Source organism: Diospyros lotus, chromosome 4, assembly GCF_014633365.1.
Source record: "Diospyros lotus cultivar Yz01 chromosome 4, ASM1463336v1, whole genome shotgun sequence".
NCBI classification, from domain to species: domain Eukaryota; kingdom Viridiplantae; phylum Streptophyta; class Magnoliopsida; order Ericales; family Ebenaceae; genus Diospyros; species Diospyros lotus.
In genome coordinates this window covers 20,894,253-20,913,558 of record NC_068341.1, presented here as the reverse complement: position 1 = coordinate 20,913,558, position 19,306 = coordinate 20,894,253, and the positions used below count along the sequence as shown (strand labels likewise).

Genomic DNA, 19,306 nt, shown 5'->3' with positions numbered 1-19,306 from the left:
TTATGAAACCGAACGAAAACTAAACTAGCTTCAGACTTGTCTTTCAATGGAAAAACCTAACACACTCTTGAGTGATCATCAATGAAGATAATAAACCAACGAGTACCAATTAAAGTTGGAACTCGGGTTGGTCCCCAAATATCACTATGAACAAGATGAAATGGTTTGCAAGGTGTATATGTGTGAGGAGAAGGAGATTGTTTGTCAAGAACACACTATTCACATTTAAAAGTGTTAGGATCTCAATCCTGACAAGGGAATTCTCCTTAATGAGGAGAATTAGGATTTGATTTTAAGGTAGTGTTTGTTAACCAATATATGGAGTGAAAAATATCAGATATGGGAAGTACTCCAGATGTTTGTTCTTTTTAACATGTTTGTTAAATTTTTTTGGTGACCCTTGAAAAAAAAGTCACGTGACTTCTTATTTTGATTTTTCAAGATATATTTATATCTTCCCCTCCCCTCTCAAGATAAACATATCTTAGTTCTTACAAATAAGAAAAAAATTATGCTTGTGTCCTCTAACACATTCCAAAAAATTTAACAAACAGTTTCATAAAAATCTTGAAATGCTTCCCAGCCTTATCTTCATCATTCCATATCTTAGTCCGAAAAACATTTCAGCCTTATCTTGATACTCCTTTATCTTGTTCATTTTAACAAATGCTACCCCTAAGAGAGAACGAAAGGGAGAGAATTGAGGTGGAAAGAGATTAGAGAGAAATTGAGGGAGAGATGAGCTAGAATTTCATCAACAAATTCATCGATAATTCTCATTAAGAGGGAAAACCCTTGATATAGGCCCATCCTCATTACAACTACCTTCACTCGCTTAACGCCCTTGGCTCCTACTGTTATTTTTGTTACAGCTTTCTAATTGATCTAACAGTATCAGCTTTGCTAACAACTTCTTATTATGCTACACCTTACATGCTACAACTTACTCTATGCATCTAGCTACCGTAAGGGTCCTAACAATACCCCCCCAGTTCAAAACTTTCTTATCCTCGAGAAAGCGAAAGGAGCCTAGCAGTTCGTGGGAATTACTGCAACAAGTCAGGAAGGTATTTCCAAGTATTATTGTTAGGATAGAGGTGCACCCACTGCACTAAGACCTGGGTAATAGGGGCGCCATGCCAATAGATAACTCGCTTATCAAGGATCAAGGCCGGCTCGACGATGGAAGAGATTCCCCACCCCAATATGATAAAGAGAAGAAGCTTCCTGGTCACCAATAGACTTCTTAAGTAGCGAGACATGAAAAATTGGATGAATATGAGAATTGGGTGGAAGCTACAACTGATATGCAACGGATTCGAACTTGGCCACAATCTAGAAGGGCCCAAAAAATTTAGGGCTCAACTTAGAAATTGGAGACTTACAGAAGGCTTGCTGGTGAGCATGCCTTAACTTCAAGTAAACTGACTCACCCACAGAAAACTCTCGCTCACTACGCCTACGATCCGCAAATTGCTTCATCTGATGCTGTGCAGTAGCCAACTCCCGTCTCAAGATTAGTAGCACCTCTGGCCGCTACTGTAAGAACTCGTCCACTGCAACTACAGACAATGATGACATGGTAGCAAGTAAGTAAGAGGGCCGGTAGCCATATAAGGCCTGAAACAGGAATATCTTGAGGGAGGTGTGGTGAATTATACCACCACTGTGCCAAGGAAAGCCATATGTGCCACTGACAGGGATGGGCTAATCAGAGGCAATGCAAGTAATTCTCAAGACACTAATTAACCCGCTCCATTTGGCCATCCGTTTTTGGATGGTAGGCGGTAGACGTGTAAGCGAACCCCCAAAGACTTAAACAACTCATGCCACATGAGACTAGAAAAAATCTTGTCTCGATCCGAGGCAATAGTTCTTAGCACCCCATGCAAACTGATGATTTGATCGAAAAAGATTCGGGCTACTTCTTGAGCCGTAAAAGGATGGGAGGCCAATAAAATGGGCAAATTTAGTAAAATGATCCACAACCACCAGCACACAATTTTTACCTTCCAACCGTGGTAGCCCCTCTACAAAATCCATAAACAAACAGCTCCAAGCCTGCTCTGGACACTCCAGAGGCTGTAACAACCTAGGGTACGCCACTGATTCATGCTTACATCTATGGCACACATCACAAGACAGCGCATAGTCTTGTACTGTCCGCTTAAGACCAAGCCAATAGAACAATTGTTTGACCTTATAGTAGGTGCTTCAAATTCCCGAGTGCCCCCCTATCGATGAACCATGTAGAGCTTGCAAAATTTTGGACCTAAGCTACTGACAGTCCTCAATCACAATCCAGCTATGGAATCTCATCAATCCACCCAAAATGGAATACCCCAACTTACTAGATGGGTCAAGCAATAACTGTTCCTGCAAATCCTTGGTCCATGTAGCTAACGAATAACTTTCTGTCACCTCCTACAGCCAATCAGGAATGATAGTGGTTATGGCTTCCACTGACCCTTCCTCAAAACAGCGGGATAGTGTATCTGCAACTGCATTTTCTTTGCCCCGTCTATATTGGATAGTATAATCAAGCCCCATCAACTTACTCATGCCCTTCCGCTACAATTGAGTTTGGAGCTTTTGCTGTAAAAGGAACTTCAAACTCTCATGGTCCGTGCGGATGATAAAGGATCCTCCTCCTAAATAATGGCACCACTTCTCTACAGCTATTAAAACCACCAGCTCCTTGTCATAGATACTCAATCCAGTATGTTTTGGCCTAAGAGCCTCACTGAGGAAGGCTATAGGTTTGCCTCCTCGCATCAAAACAGCTCCGACTCCCACACTGCCTGCATCTGTTTCCAATACAAAGGGTTTACTAAAATCGGGTACTGCCAAAACTAGCACCTCATTCATAGCTTTCTTTAGTTGCTGAAATGCCTCCTTCATCTACGCATTCCACTGAAAATTATCCTTTTTTAACAGCTCTGTCAGTGGCTTGCTTATGAGCCCATAATTGCACACAAAACGACGATAATAACCCGTCAACCCCAAAAACCCCCCACACCGCCTTAACCGTAGTAGGTGTAAGCCAATTCTGCATGGCTACCACTTTGGCAGGATCTATACTTACTCCTCTGGCAAAAATAATGTGACCCAAATATTCCACCTACTGTTGGCCAAAGGCACATTTCAACTCCTTTACATAAAATTGGTTAAACCTAATGTTAAAGTTGTCTAGAGTATAGGCAAATGAAGTATTAAATAGAAGTTGTATCCCAAAACTGTAATTAGTAAGAGTTATGGGGTGAAACTGTAAATATTTATATCTTCATAGGGATATCCACCCTCTATTATAAATAGAGGGCAAGGGGTAGAGAGAGAGAGAGAATTCTCAGTTTTTCCTGTTTGTAAGACTACTAGCCATCCTCTCATGTGCTAAGTGCGGTGGGAAGAAGATATCAAGATTGTGAGAAAAGTGATTCTTGGAGCGATCTGGTGGAAATCTCTTTGGTTATTTTCATTGTACTTGGGAGCACTGTAACAGGAGGGAGTAAGGGACTTTGTACTGCTGTAATCACTCTTGGTTTCTAGTAGATTTGTCTCGGAGAGAAGGCTGGATGTAGGATTGCTCTTTGCAGTCCGAACTAGGATAATTATGTGCTTCTTGGATGGTTTGATTGTTCTTTTCTCTCATTTCTTTGCTGTTTTCAATTGCTGTTAAATCTATTCTGTTGTGGTTTGATTTCCGGGTGAGGAGATTAGAGAGATTGGCAAATCTAAGTCTTGAATCGGTTTCTAAGAGCTCCTAAACATAACACCTAAGGATATCAAATACAGTTCGAAGGTGGCTGAGATGTTGGTCGAATGTCGGGCTGTAAATTAGTATATCATCGAAAAAAACCAGAATAAACTTGCGGAGATAAGGCTAAAAAATTTGGTTCATTAAAGATTAGAAAGTGGCAGGGGTATTTGTTAAACCAAAAGGCATAACATTGAACTCACAATGCCAATGGTGAGTCCGAAATGCAATTTTGTGGATGTCTTTAGGTTTCATACAGATTGGGTGAGAACCAGCCCGCAAGTCCAATTTGGAAAAGACGGTTGCATGCTTGAGTTCATCTAGGAGGTCTTCTATTATAGGTATAGGGAATTTATCTTTGATGAAGATTGAATTCAATTGGCGGTAATCAATACAAAAACGCCACGAAACGTCCTTTTTAACAAGAAGGACGGGAGACTCGAATGGACTACAACTAGGCTAAATAATAGACTGCTGCAACATGACTTTAACAAGGTTTTCGATTTCAGTCTTTTGTTTGGGTGGATATCTATAAGAACAGACATTAATGGGTTTGAAATTTGGTTTAAGAGGTATAGCATGGTCAAATGCATGTTCGGGAGGTAAGGATGCGGGTTCTACAAATAGATCCTTAAATTCATCCAACAAATTATGTAAAGAGTCAGATTCATGTACCTACCATAGTGGTGAATCTGGACTGCTCATTGTTAGTGATACCTGACCCTTTTGCACTCATTCTTCCTCCTCCTCCACGGCCTGCAATGAGAACAAGTGTGCCACCCGATGGATCCTTGATTGCAGCAGCTTCCCCAACCTCTTTCTTGTAATGAGTTTGCAAGTCCCACTATCCAAACTCCCACTCAAGGTCACTGCCCTTCCATCCTTGGTAATAGTCACTTCCAGCCTATTAAAATCAAAGCTGATAGGGCTAATCGTCCGCATCCAATCAAATCCAAAGACCACGTGTCGCATCCTCCCAACTTCAAGAGCCTCAAGTCTGCCAAGAATGATTCACCCTGCATTTCCCAACAGAAATTTATGCAAGCCAATTTACTCACCATCTTCTCCCCATTTGCCACTGTGACAGTCAACAACTGTACATTAGTGGTTGTGCATCCCAATCTCTTCATTGTCTTCTCATCTAGGAAGCTATGAGTGCTTCTGCTATCGATCAAAATGACCAACCTATGATTCCTCGCCTTCCCTTCCACTTTAATTGTCTTGTTGTTTGCCAAACCGCTCAACACATGTAGGGAAATCTCCCCATCTCCTTCTTCCTCCTCTATCACTTCCTCAACCGGCAATACTTCTCCTCCTCCTTCTAACATCGACAATTGTTTCCGACATTAGCGGCCCGACAGATATCTTCCTCCACATTTGAAGCATAAACCAACCTGCCTTCACTATTCAATGGTTCCTGATCTGCCTCCCAACAGCTGATTACCACCAGACCCGGCACCACGTTGTTTTCCCCACTGGACCAACCTTTAATGGCTCTTTAAGTGCCCCCCCCCCCCCCCCGGGGGATTAAAATTCGTCGGGTTGCTTCTGAAGGAAAGTCTTTGCTTCCTCATTAGGGCCTCTACCAATAGTTCTTGCAACCTAGCTCCCTCTGCTACCTCCTTGACCGTTCTCGCCTGCTGCATCTTCACTACCAACCTCAACTCGTCACTCAGCCCACTTATGAAGCTTGATACAAAATAGGCTTCGCTGGATCCCAGATTTAATGTGTGCATAATCGACTTGAGTTCTTCAAATCTTTCTTGGTATTGTTGCACTGATGTTAAATTCCTCCACAACGTCCGCCAAGTTCCAATCTCCCAATCTTGTACATAAATCTTTTACAGACTGCAACCAACTGCTACCTTCTTGCGACTTGTACCAATCTTGAAACCACGAGTTGGTAACGTCATTCAGGTAGGCTATTGCCAACATTATCTTCTACTCCTCGAGTGTTTGATAAAGAGTGAACAATTTTTCACACCTTCGAACCCACCAACACAGGTTTTGTCCTTCAAACATCGGCATGTCTAATTTGGGCATAGGAAATTAGGGAGGATATGATGGACCCACTGACCTCCTATCGGCTCGCCCATGCTCGGCCTCCTCTGTCCCCAGTGTCTCTGCCTCCAAGCTCACATACAATGACCCCAATGAGCTCTGGCCCACTCACCCATGTCCTCTATCCTCGTTGCCTAGCAACACTACCTCCATGCTCGCAGTTTCCGCGGTTTTGGTTGTCGCGACCTGCCCCTTTCGTCTGCCTCGCTTGATTTCGGGTTCTTCCATCCTAGTTGTTTCCTCCTCCAATTTGGCTATGTCGCGATCCCTGGACCCATACCCAGCCCTGACAAAACCGGCTCTGAACGCTCTCTAGGAGGGAATTCGGCCGATAACTTCATCGAGTGTTGACCCACGAACATAAGCATAAAGCTTTGATCTGATCCTTCATCTCCCAGAATTGACAACCAACTCGGTCCCGGGACCCCCTGAATTTAGTCGAAGACCTGATCTTTTACTTCCTGCATTTGGTCGGTAACCTCCGCCTTCACACTCGCCATTACCTGGCCAAGCTTACGATCCAAGGCCTGCTTAATTCTCCGTTCGACCACCTCGTCGACTGCGGCCATCCTTCCTTGGACATCCACCACCGTTGTGCTAACTTGCTAGATTTGAAGCTCCATTTGCTTCAACCAGGTGTCATTCGCCATTGCCTTCAACAAATTCACCTTAGTCCAAGCCTCGAGTTTTGATACCAGTTGTCAGGATCTTAATCTTGACAAGGGAATTCTCCTTGATGAGGAGAATTAGGGTTTGATTCTAAGAGAGAACGAGAGGGAGAGAATTGAGGGAGAGATGAGCTGGAATTTCATCAACAAATTCATCAATAATTCCCATTGAGAGGGAAAACCCCTAATATAGGCCCATCTTCATTATGACGCAGCGTGTAGCACGTGTGTAGAGAAAACACACAGAAGAAACCTTGAAAGAAGCAAGTTTTAACACCGAAATGTGTCCCTCGAGTAGGCGCAAAGCTGAATCTAGCTTGCTGATAAAACCGAATAGGCTTGCAAAAAGTTCAATTAAAAAACTGTTTACAAACCCTAACTAATAAGTATATATAGTGTTTGGCTAATCCATCTAATATTGTAAATAAAATCCAGCTAGAATCCTAATAGAAATAAAACCCTAATAAATATGAAGTTGAATTAAAATCCTAAAACATATGAAATAAAATAGAAGTAAAATTCCTACAAGAATATAAAGATATGAAGTTTCGGCCCCTTATTTGGGCCAGTTTTTGACTGGTCGGGTTGGGCCGAGCTGGCCGCTTTTGGGCCAGTTTGGACCGGCTGTTGAACTGCCTTCCATCTTGTCTCTTGAATCGATTTATTAGGACTATTTGTGACCGCATCACATTACAACTATGTTCACCTGCTCAACGCCCTTGGCTCCTACTGTTATTTCTATTACAGCCTTCTAACTGATCTAACTGTATCAACTTTGCCAGCAACTTCTTGTTATGCTACCTCTTACATGCTACAACTTACTCTATACTTCTAGCTACCATAAGGGTCCAGACAAAAAGAACCAATGTCTTTATTTCCAAATAATTTGGGGTACAAGCATTTCAGGTAAACAAAGCTAGGATGACCTAATCGCTTGTGCACAAAATAACATCACAATAGGACATAGAAACTAAATTATGGGATTTGCGAGGAGTGGGACTAGATAGAAAGTAGAGACCATTCTTTCCTTCAGCATTGCTAATCATCTTCCCCAAAAACAAGTCCTGAAAAACATAGGAAGAAGAGGAGAACTTAACTACATAATGTATATCTCAACTCATTAACTGATATCAAGTTGCAGTTAATGTTAGGAACATGTAGAATTGACAAAAGTATTAATCCTGGAAATTATTAATATCTCCTCTACTAGCTATACTTGTTAAACTGCCATCTGCCACTGCAACTTCGGCATTATCAATACAATTCTCATAGGTAAAAAATAGGGAGCAACAACTGGTCATGTGATCTGATGCTCCTGAATCTATAATCCACGCATTTTCAAAATTTCAATGATACAACAAGGAGAAATGAAATTTACCTCATTGAGCAACTGAGACTGCAACATTGGAGATTATAGGTTCAAGTTCCTTAGAGACCTTGGATGGGAAAATAGAGTTTTCAAAATCTCCATTTGTTCTGCAGTAAATGGAAGAGAATTGTCAAGTTTCTCATCTGCAAGTAATGATTCAGTAGCATAGGCCAATTTAGGTTAGTCCCTCTAATTTTTGACTTCCAATTTGTAGGTTTATCATGAAGTTTCCAACAAGTTTCCCTGGTGTGATTAGGTTTATTGCAGTAATCACACTAAAGGTATTTGTTTTTGCTCTTTTGAGTTTTTTGGTGAAGTGGACCATTTTGATGTATTGCTAATGCAGAATTTTGAATACCTCTATCTGGAATCTGAGGAGATGAGTTGTTAAGCATCAGTTTCTTGCAGCTTTTCTCTCTTATAATTTCAGCAAAGGCCTCATGAATAGAAGGAAAAGGTTTAGAACCTAGGAGTTAGCTGCATACTTCATCAAAGTCCTTGTTGAGTCCGTGCATGAAATCAAACACTCACTCCTTCTCAAGAATCTTGGCATATTTGGCACTATCTTCAGAATAGTGCCAGTTTATGTCATAGAACAAATCCATTTCCTACCACAATTTTGTTAAAATATTGTAGTATTCAGTAACTAACATAGTATCTTGTCGAGTAGTCCTGATGACAAATCGAATCTCAAAGCATTGTGAGGTGTTTTCCAGGTCTGAATAAATTTTTTGCACAGCTATCCAAATATCCATTGCAATTTTGTAAAACAAGTATGTCTTTCTCATCTTCGGCTCCATGGAATTGATGAGCCAAGTCATCACAATCAAATTCTTAGCATCCCAGGTTGAGTAGTGAGGTGTCGTTGTTCGAGGCATGGGAAGTGAGCCATCAAGATAGCCTACCTTTCCTTTACCCTTCATAACCAGCAACACTGATTGAAACCATTCCTAGAAATTAGTCCCATTCAATGTGTTGGGTGTTTTGAAAGGAACGAAAATCAAGGTTTGAGGTGTTGGAAGGAATAAGCCGAGATGGAACATTAGAGATTAAAGAAGTGGCAAAAGGGTTGCCAAAAGAAGAGCGATTGTCCTCCATAAGAATAGGAACTGGTAAGTATGGTTGACTTAATCGGACATGAAGGAATCGTCCAGTAGTCGCTAGCTCTGATACCATGAACAGAAAGTAGTTTTTAGATGAAAGAAAAATTTCAATCATATGGAATACTCTTCTATACAAAATTATATAAACAAAAGATCTAAAAACTTGCCATCTAGAATGTACAACAATCAAGGAATTAGACAATTCTACAAAATAAAAAGTTTTGACTTTTGTACAATCCCTATAATTACTCTAATCAGTCATCTATTAATCTATAACTTACAACTGCACTCTTTTAAAATATAGTCTATCAATTTATTCTTTATTTTTGGTATTCCAACAAAAAGACAAAGGTTAATCGAACAAGTCTAAATAATTGTACTACGTGATCTTCCAAATGAGGATTAAAAAATTAATAATAAAGAAGAAAAAGTATTAGCAACATTGTACTTGATTCTTCATGATTTGCATACGTTCTTCCTACCTCTTACTTTCAACCCTCGAAGTCATGGCATTTATTTCATTGTTGTGCTTTCTATTCAAGTTGTTACTCATGTCTAGACCTGTAAATGGCCCAGATCCAGACCAAATCCGCTCCAAATCTATCAGGTCCAGATAGAGTCTCATTATTGTAACAAGCTAGGATCGTCTAAACTCGCCATTCCATTTATATAAAGTCAAGCAAAACCAACCATATTTGGGGGTTGCATCCCACATTTGTCCCAATTGAATTTTGATTTTATAAAAAAATAATATTATAAATAATTCAATTTTGAATTTTAATTTTTGATATTTAATTTAATAACTCTAATACTTTAAAAATTATATAGATAATGTCACAAATTCACAATGACAATCAATAGATCCCAAATAATTTATATCTCACACACAGTTTTGCACTTTTTATAAGAAAATTTATAACTCATACAAAAAAAGCCATAATCACTTTAAAAATTTCTAAATACATAAATAAATATGTATCTCATACCAAACTGTTGGAATTCATATTCAAAATATAAAGTAATTTTTATAACTTCTAAATATTTGGTGCCTATGTGGACTTTAACCCCCCAAAAGCTTAATATGGACTAGCCCATATCTCCCATGCAAGTAGGCTTCCTCCTTAGCCCTTTCGGCCAATGGTGCAAAGCAACCCAATTCTATCCATTCTATACGTTAACCCGCCTTTGTGTAGCCATGGGGCCCCACGTGGCCCAATGTTTTGCTCACTGTTGCATGTTGTCTGCCTTTGTGTGTTCGCAGGGCCCTATGCAACCCCAAACGTTTAGTCTTCGCGTAGCCTTATGTGGACACAATGCACCATACTCTTGCATGTTTGTCCCAAGGTGGCTCCCATCACCTATCAAGTTGCCTAACCATGCTCTGTTGCACCCAAGTATGCATAACTTGATCATTGCCAATCTTGTCCATCACAAGGGTTATGCCCCATAACAGCTAAATCTCCCCATGAATAACCTAGCCTGACACACGAGCCTCCTCACAATTTAGCTTGATTGGCCCACGCTTGACCCTGTCCATGACAAGAAAGGACACCAAAATTAGTGGGGCGTGACAATAAGAACTCATGCTCTCTAATGTACCCTTTGCTAACAATTTTGCATCTTGCCATTTCAATTTTTCATGCTCTTTTGGACTCATCCAAAAATGGCTTTTATTTGGGAAACTAGAACCAAGAACCAAATCCAATGTTTTTAAAGGCTTTAAGCGTTCTCAAGGCCAAAGGCCTTCTAGAGCTTAAGTGAGAACCACAAAGTGCAAGCACACACTCAATTGAAACAATGTGCAAATGTTAAGAGAAAAATAAAGAGAGAACAAAATAGCTCTAACTAAATTACTAGCTAATACAATCAAGACAATATTTCATGCTAAAAGAGAACAAAATAGGGTCTTTTAATTTGTTTTCAATTGTTCAATCTAGATTAAGAAAGTTGTAATCATCAAAGTAACAATTCCCATCATCTTCCTCATTGATGCCATCTAATTGACTTCTTCAACCAAACTGGTTGTGCATTAGAAGTTGAAGCTAGTGTTCTAGTTGTTACAATGCTCCTTTGCTTCTAATATTTAATCTAGGCTCTTTAACGCTAGCTATATTAGTGACCACCCATATCACAAAATCAAGATCAAATATTCAGTCATTCTCTCCTACTAGTGTGATCTAGTGTATTAGAGTACATAGCAACCACACTTAAGCCCACCTTGTGCTAAAAAAAGTTTGCATTTTTAGCACTTAATGGGCTTTCTCATTTGCGCTCACTTTGACTAGAAAAGGCATTAGAACTTTGTGATTTACTGGCACCTAAGCACACTTTAAACAACACCAACTCAAGTCAACTTGACATTGCCTTTTCTAACAAGAAGAAGGCCTCTAGATAACTCATCAAGCATAAAAGTTCTGATTTTCAAGCAAGGAAAGGTCCTATTTCATTAGGTATAGCTATGGGTATTTATTTCTCTTTTTCAATAAACAACACCATTCTCTTCATTTGACTTGACAAATTGTGATAGCATGAGAAAATTGCCACCCTTGTTAAAAAAATCAGATCCTATTTCCTCTTCACATGGCAAAACAACAATCTCAATCCAGCCCATTTTGGAAGTACCAAGTTTTTTCTATAGCATGTACACAATGCTTATCATATTCCGAAGTCCTAGCTAGGAGTACTAACATTCATAGTAACAAAGGCACACCAAACTTCACCTTTATTTTTACCCATTGAAAAGGAAACCAACAAGTGTTCAGTCAACTTTACCTCATTGATTTTCTTGAACCACACAATTTGTTAAGGTTTTGCCTTAAGCTTAAGTTGTACACCATTTCTTGCAAGACTACATTAGCTCAAGTTCTGATATCAATAACTAAAACCAATCATTGCATGAAATTGCCTATTAGACTTGAAAATGTTATAACTAAAACCAATCATTCGGTTCCACATTTATACTAGATACTGAATGTATTACTAGAGCATCACCTAGAGCATCACCTTCCTTGGGTTCAAGCTCCTAACAATCCAAGTTCTTCTCATCAAAAATGGACCCTATGAATTCATCTGAGTACTCAACGCTCCTCCTCATTGTCATCATCAAATACGCCATACCATAACCATGTTAGGGTTGACACAACAATCATAATTTCATTTAACTTCGAAAAGTCACATTGAAAATATAAATCCATGCAAAAGAATGGTGTAGCAAAACTTTACACGGCATGCCCTTATTTACATAACCCTCTAGCAAGGGAATGAGGAAATAAAGTTCTAACACCATATTCATATAAAACATTTTCACAAGGTGGCGAAAAATAAAGATAATTGATATGGTAGTGTTCCATTACATGGTTGATATGATGGAACCAACTTGTATGACATGGAAAATACGATTAATCATCCATGTGCTCCTCATTTACAAAATTTACCTAACTTTATGGATAATTGCTATAATCCAATATGACCAGCTTATCCACACTTATTGTTGGTCAATATGAGTATCTTAGTTATTAACTTGCTTACCATAGGCTCCTTGCAAAACTTGCAAGTTTTATGCTAATACCACCTCCACGAGAAGAGTCATTCTTAGAAACAAGGTAAGAAACATCACCAAACTTCTTAGATCCACCACAAATTAGTGTAGCTTCTACATTGAAGGCCAGCTAGTAAGCATCATATCATTTAATCTCTACACACTATCCATCTCTACCTCCACAGGATTTGTGGTATAAGGCTTCCAATAACCTTGCACAAGCTAATCTTTTGCTTCTTGGATATATTCCAAGTTGTACGTTTGTAAAATCCATCGATGCGGTCAACCTCTTCACAATAATGTCACTTTGTGCAATAATATATCTAATGTGGTACTTTACAGTAATGTGTTTTGTCTTTCCGTTATAAATTTAATCCTTAGGCAAATTTATATCACTTCAACTATCATAAAATAATGTAGTGACTTGTCAATCCAAGTTGAACTCATTATACAAACTTTTCAGCAATATAGCCTACTTAATATCCTCTATTATTGTTATATACTTTGTCTTTGCACTAGATAAAGCAATTGTAGTTTATAAAATAGATTTTTAATTGTAACACCAGGAATCCTCACCTAAAATTGGAGCCTAAGGGTGACATATGGATCCATGCAATCAAGTAATATAGCCAAGACCTCCCTAGTAGACTACCAGTGTGGGACTAGGTTGTGGCAAACTCCCCTCCTTCAATTACATCGTGTCCACGTTAAGCCAAAAATCCCATATCTCAATTAGTTAATCTAACCCCAGTCACTCTCAGAACACTTTCATCACTCACACCAACATGGTAGTGGTCTTGGGTCAGCTTTGATACCACTTATAACCTCATGAGTCCTTAACCAAAAGTGTTAGCTGAAAGTGATAATGAGCTTTTTCTAGATTACACAAATATCTGCTAACTACATTTTGCATGTGAAATACTTGGATGGATATGAACTTTGCTGAGTTTAAGGTGAAGGATATGAGTGCAACTAACTACATTTTGCATGTGAGATTTTTCTAGATTATACATAATGCTATCAACTTTGCTAGAATATGAAACTTTAGATAGGTACTTCTTTTCATCTTTAAAAGTAGTGATAGTGAAGCAAAAATCCTAAAATGAGAAAGTAAATGGCAGACTCATAGGTTTAGCGTTTTTCATGTTAAAGCATTCCAAAACCTTCTTAATATAATTTTCTTGAGTTAACTAAGTTTTTTACTTTCTAGTCACAGTAGATTCCAATATCCCAAATTTTCTTAGTTGCACCCATATCCTTCACCTTAAACTCAATATCCAAATGTGCCTTCAACTTGTTAACTTCAAGCATATCTTTAACAGCAATAAGCAGCTCATCAACATATAATAACAAATAAGTAAAGTTGTTTGTAACAAATCAAATCAAACATGATTAGCATCCACATCAATAACATGGCATAGTACATCTTCACTGTAATGATTACTAATGGAGATAGGCACTCCCCAAATTTCATACACCTTAACCAAGGGGACTAACTTAATCAAATTGAGAGACTACGAAGGTAGGTGCTTGTGCATGGGTATTCCCAAATGTTCCACTAACATCTTAGCCCCCGTATCTCATGGGTTCTATTATTAATGATCAGACCAAAGACCATATTCTTAACTAAATAATAAGATTTAAAAATATTTTCATGTCCAAAAGGCACCTTCTATTTAGGTGAGTACAAAATTCTTCCCAACACAAGCAATGTGCAATCTTTCCTCCACAAATTTTTGTCTTCGCACAATTATCCCCTTGAACTACTTTCCCTTCTTGTGATCTCCACAACCATGCACCATCAGTTCAATTACTTCCTTTAATAGCACTCTATCGAACAATGCCTATTTTTTTGGTATCTGTGGCATTTCATAGGTATAGGTCAAGCATACAAATTAGACTTTTAGTGGCTTCGTAATTGGTACTTGCACTCATTTGCTTAGGAAAACTATTGCTATTTTCCTATGCTCTTGTTCCTTAGGCCTAAGGTTACATGTTTGTCCCAATTGTTGTTTTCCTTTATCAATGGTCAAAGAGAGATAATCATAGTTGGTTTTGCAAGGTGACTCCAATTTGATGATTCATTTCTTCAAACAATTAGCTTTTAAAGCCATTTTATGAGCTTCATCAATAGACCATAAAACCTATAGGCCAATTTTATCCTATAGTGTTAAGTCACAAAACATTGATATACTTTGTTATTTGTTGCTGTTTTGATTCCACCAAGTTGTTTGAAGCAAAAAGTCAACAAAATTCAACAACATAACCAAATACTTATTTATCACCTTGAGTAGAATTTGGATGGATCTAGAATAGGAATTCAAGTCCAAATAAAGCATGCTCTAATACCATCTAAAGCTGAATAAAAGCCATGGTGTAAACCAAAATTCAATCCAGTCAAGGAATCTAGAATCTACTAGGCAAAGGAAAGGAGAACTTTCAAATATTTTTTTTTTATTAAAAACATCTATGCCTTCTAAGATCCAAACTTATTAAATACAAATAATAGTTTAAAGTACTTTGAGAAAAGAAGAAAACTCAATCTAGCAATGTATTAATAGAACAAGAGAATGACCAAAATCTATTTATGAATGCCTTAGAATGTTGATGATCAAATAAGGCCATCAACTTGTTTCCCCATTTGTTCTACATAAAAAAAAAAGAAAAAAAAAAAGAAGTTTCCCACACTTGTATCCTTGATATTTTTCAAAAAAAAAAAAAAAACAACCCATTCATAGCAATGACTTTCTTGAAACATTCAACAATATAAGGTATGCCAACAATTTTACATTTTTCCCATATAGAATTATTCACTACTTGAAAATTTTAAATTGCATACAGAAACATTGTTACAAGCAAAAGGGTTCCCATTTTTCTCTTACTTCCCCCCTAGCCACATAGAACCTTAGCATTTTAAAGATTTTGATCCCTGGAGGGCACAAAAATGTTCAGAGAATGAGAGATGTCAAATAATTAGCAGAGTATAGGACAGTGAAAACAAATTTTAACATCATTCTAAGACTACTGCATACAATGAATTATATCAAGGAATTCTAACATGTTGCATGGTTTTCACCGCTGTACCAAGTCAAAGTTGGACACAGTTTCTGAGAAAGAAAAAATGCAACCAATTGTTGCTAGTTTAAAGATTCAGACAAGCAGGATGGAACCTAGTTTTGACCTCTCAATTCATATATGACAGATACGCACCATTCCCTCCATGTAATGTAATTGCACGCTAACTATTCATCTGTATATAAATACCTACCCACCTCTTTGCACATTCATAGATAAGAAAAGCATGGCACTACCACTCATGAGACTGAAACTTCTATTCAACTTCAGAATTCACTCAAACTTCATAGCCAATAGAACAACACATAACCCAAAACACTTGCCCCACAAATTCCAACCCACTGAAATCATGACCCGTTTAATAACAGTAGATAGAACTGTGACTAACAGTTCAAAGCAAACCATTTGAATCCCACAAAAACCCGAAAGAAAGAGAAATAGAAAAACCAATCCTCGAGAAAGAAAACATCCTACAATCTCGTCTCTTTGGCGCAGGTAAAAAAATCGATGCAAGCGCGGAGGGAGGAAACAGAAAGTTCGACCCTTCCAATTCATTGCAGTACCCAAACAGAGGAGTGAAGAAAGAAATAGCACACACAAACAAATTCTTAAACATTACAGATTTACATAAAAATCTAGAATGGAAGGGAGAGGGAGAGATTTAGATTTAGGTATTTGCGCATCAATCAGACCAATAATAAACCAAGTCAGAAACCCTAATTTGTGAGTTGCAGAGAGAGAGAGAGAGACCTTGCCGTCGGCGTAGAGATAAATTGCAGAAGGGAATTTCAGTGTGATGCTAAGAAAACGAAGGGTGACGACTCCGACTCGCCGGGTCGACGCTCGTCGTGGTTCGATTTTTGCTCTCCCAAATCCCTCCCGTCAAAACTGTATTTGTATTTGCGTTTCACTCACATTCGCCGTAAATATCAAACCTTATATTCATCAAATATCTTCGATATCTATATCTATATCCACGCTTCTACATTATTATTATATAATAATGTTATTATATAAGGTAAGAAAATATCTTAATATTATAAACTCATATTAATCAAATAAATTTTCAAAATAAATTTTATATTTTGATTTTATCTTAAAAATAGAAAATTTAATTCACAAATACAAGTTACTATCTAATAAATTTTATTTAAAATATTTTTTTTTATTTATACATAATAACATAACCCACACTTTTAGTTATTAAATAAGTAAAATTAACCTCTAAAATAATTTTACCATTACGTCAAGATTCATTTTATTTAAAATATTACTTAAAAAAATTAAAATTTAAATATTTATTATCAAATGTTATCCGATAAATTTTGCCCAACCCTCTTGCCATTTAATATGTACAATATATATATATTATTAATTTATTTCAAAATATCTTTTACTCATGTGATATTTAAATTAAATTAAATAAATTTGACTTTAAAATAATTAAATTAAATAATATGATGATAATACTATTTATATGGTAATTTTGAAAGAATTATGATTGAGCATGAATTGTTAAAAGACCATTTTGCTGGTCGTTTGTGTTAACATGGAAGCTACATTCGCTACCTCTCGCTATGCTAACATGGATAATACTCAGGGTGTGTAAAGGAAATGTTCTAATCAAAATGTACTCGCCTATTAAATCGAATTGAAGAGTAAAATCAAATAGAATTAATCGATTAATTTGAAAAACTGAATTAATCGATAATTGAAAAAACTTAGCTCAAATTGTATAAATCGAATTGAGCTGATCAAACTGAAGAAACACACACAAAAAAAAAAACTTCGAAGAAAATCGAAATAACAAATAAAAAATACAAAAATTAAAGAAAATAACGTCATTTTATTAATATCAAATAATATTATTTTAAAATTCAATCGGTTCGATTAGTTCAATTCTTCCAATCAAAAAACTTAATTGAAAATTAAATTTTTAAGAAAAATTAATCAAATTGAACCGATGTAAAAAAAAAAAGTGAACCGACAGTTCAGTTAAGTCAAGTAAATCGAACTTTTACTCCCTTCTAGTGAATACTACAATTATTATGGCTTTTACATTTCCTAATCTATCAATTATACTCTTTTCCCATATTGATTGATTATCAAGAAACCTAAATCTTTACGATTTTTTTGGAAATCGTTGAATTGGTTATTTCTTTTCAAATTATTCAATCCAAACCTTCGTTGTTAATTTCAAAAACCCTAAAATATATAAGAATTATTTCAAAAAGATAAAATCATTAAAAAAAAAAGATAAAGAGCAGATGATGCTATGTTAAGTGGTGGCTAAAATTAGTTCCTTAGAATGAGAGGATTGAAAAGACAGAAACGATGAACAATTGTTCTTTCGATGATCAAAATTACATATTCTTTCAACAAGTAGTTTTTCTTCTAGTCTGTCCTACACTTTTAATGTTACATCTAGGCAGGAGAAGTCTATTCGCCATGTTCTACTTTTTTTATTTCTATAAATAAGAATTTTATAAAACAAAAACCCATGCTGAAATGACTACAAACAAAGGCCAAGGTATATCTTAGACCACCGAAAAACTAGGGGCGAAACAACAACAACAATTACCCTTTAGGCCAAAAAAAAAATGTACAAAATATATACAATGGTCAGCAAACAATCACAACAAACACCCAAAAGAGAAATGCCTAATCCAAGGTGATGAACACTCTTAGAGCAAATCATACCCCTAATACCAAGTGAATAGAGACCTCTAAATCTCAGCAACACAGCAAACATACAAGATAATTACTAAAAATAACAACATAACACTTGAGAAAAATACATAGAGTGAGTTGAATCGAAACCCTCGAGATAGGCCATGGCGCATCAACGGAGGGTGGATGACTGATCGAGGGGCAATCGCCAAAAATATCGTAGAGCACTACTCTAAAGAAGAGGCTAAAACCGAACAGTCACTGAACGAGCCCACATAGCGCACTAAATTTGATGCATTAATTGAGAAGCTAACTTCTCCTAGTCTCGAAAATATCTGTTATTGCACTCTCTCCAAATAAAGTAGTCTAATGCCTAAAGTATCAGCCTATTCGCAATCTACTAAGGACTTTTCCCATTCCATTTAGCAGCAGCCCAAAACACTCCAGTTTTTCATCGATGTCTCAACTAGGAAAATTTCTTTGATCTTCGAAAACAATTCACCACCTAACGAGAATAAGTACACTAAAAATATGTGACTATGCCTTTCTGTTGCATCCCACATAAGAAACATATATTCAGGAAAGCCAAATACAAGTTAATATGGTCAAGAGTAGATAAATGCTCACTAATGGCTAGCCAAAATATAAATGTATGAGCGGGAATGCCAGTAAAAAACCATACCAACTGGTGTCAGGGAACACAAGGACGCCGAACTAGGAGCTCCTTCAATGTAACCTGAATAGAAAAAATCCCATTCGATTCAGGAAGCCATCAAAGCTCGTCAAGTCGCCCAAACTGAGGAAGACTTGGGAGCTGGAGACAAATAAGATCTGAAGTCGGGGATGGAGGGAACTTTGGCCAATTCGAAGCACCAGCAACAATGATGTTTGAGACTCTAGCCATAGAAGGAATGCCTAGTTGCCTTGGCAATTGGCGAGAAAATGATTAATGAGCACCCTCATGGGATGCCACTAATCATGCCAAAGAAAAATACTACAGCCATCCCCTACTCTCTACCCAAATTGGGACTTCATAACTTCTCTAAGATAAAGAAATTTCTTCCAATA

The 19,306-nt window shown here is 37.3% G+C and overlaps 1 protein-coding gene across 4 annotated transcripts in view; it reads right to left on the bottom strand.

The window, feature by feature from the left end:
* LOC127799231 (zinc finger CCCH domain-containing protein 55-like) overlaps positions 1–16,495 on the bottom strand; it is a 30,437-nt gene extending 13,942 nt beyond the window's left edge. The window contains exons 1-3 of one of the 4 annotated variants that reach the window (XM_052333050.1): positions 16,319–16,495; positions 7,862–7,959; positions 7,502–7,547 (exon numbers count right to left, since the gene is read on the bottom strand). In XM_052333050.1, the coding sequence (XP_052189010.1) occupies positions 7,502–7,547; positions 7,862–7,888 (73 nt within the window). In that variant the 5' untranslated portion in view covers positions 7,889–7,959; positions 16,319–16,495. Of the gene's footprint in view, positions 1–7,501; positions 7,548–7,861; positions 7,960–8,210; positions 9,776–16,318 lie in introns of those variants that run through there. The other 3 variants (XM_052333051.1, XM_052333053.1, XM_052333052.1) reach the window with 3 other exon arrangements.
* Positions 16,496–19,306: the final 2,811 nt, after the last annotated feature.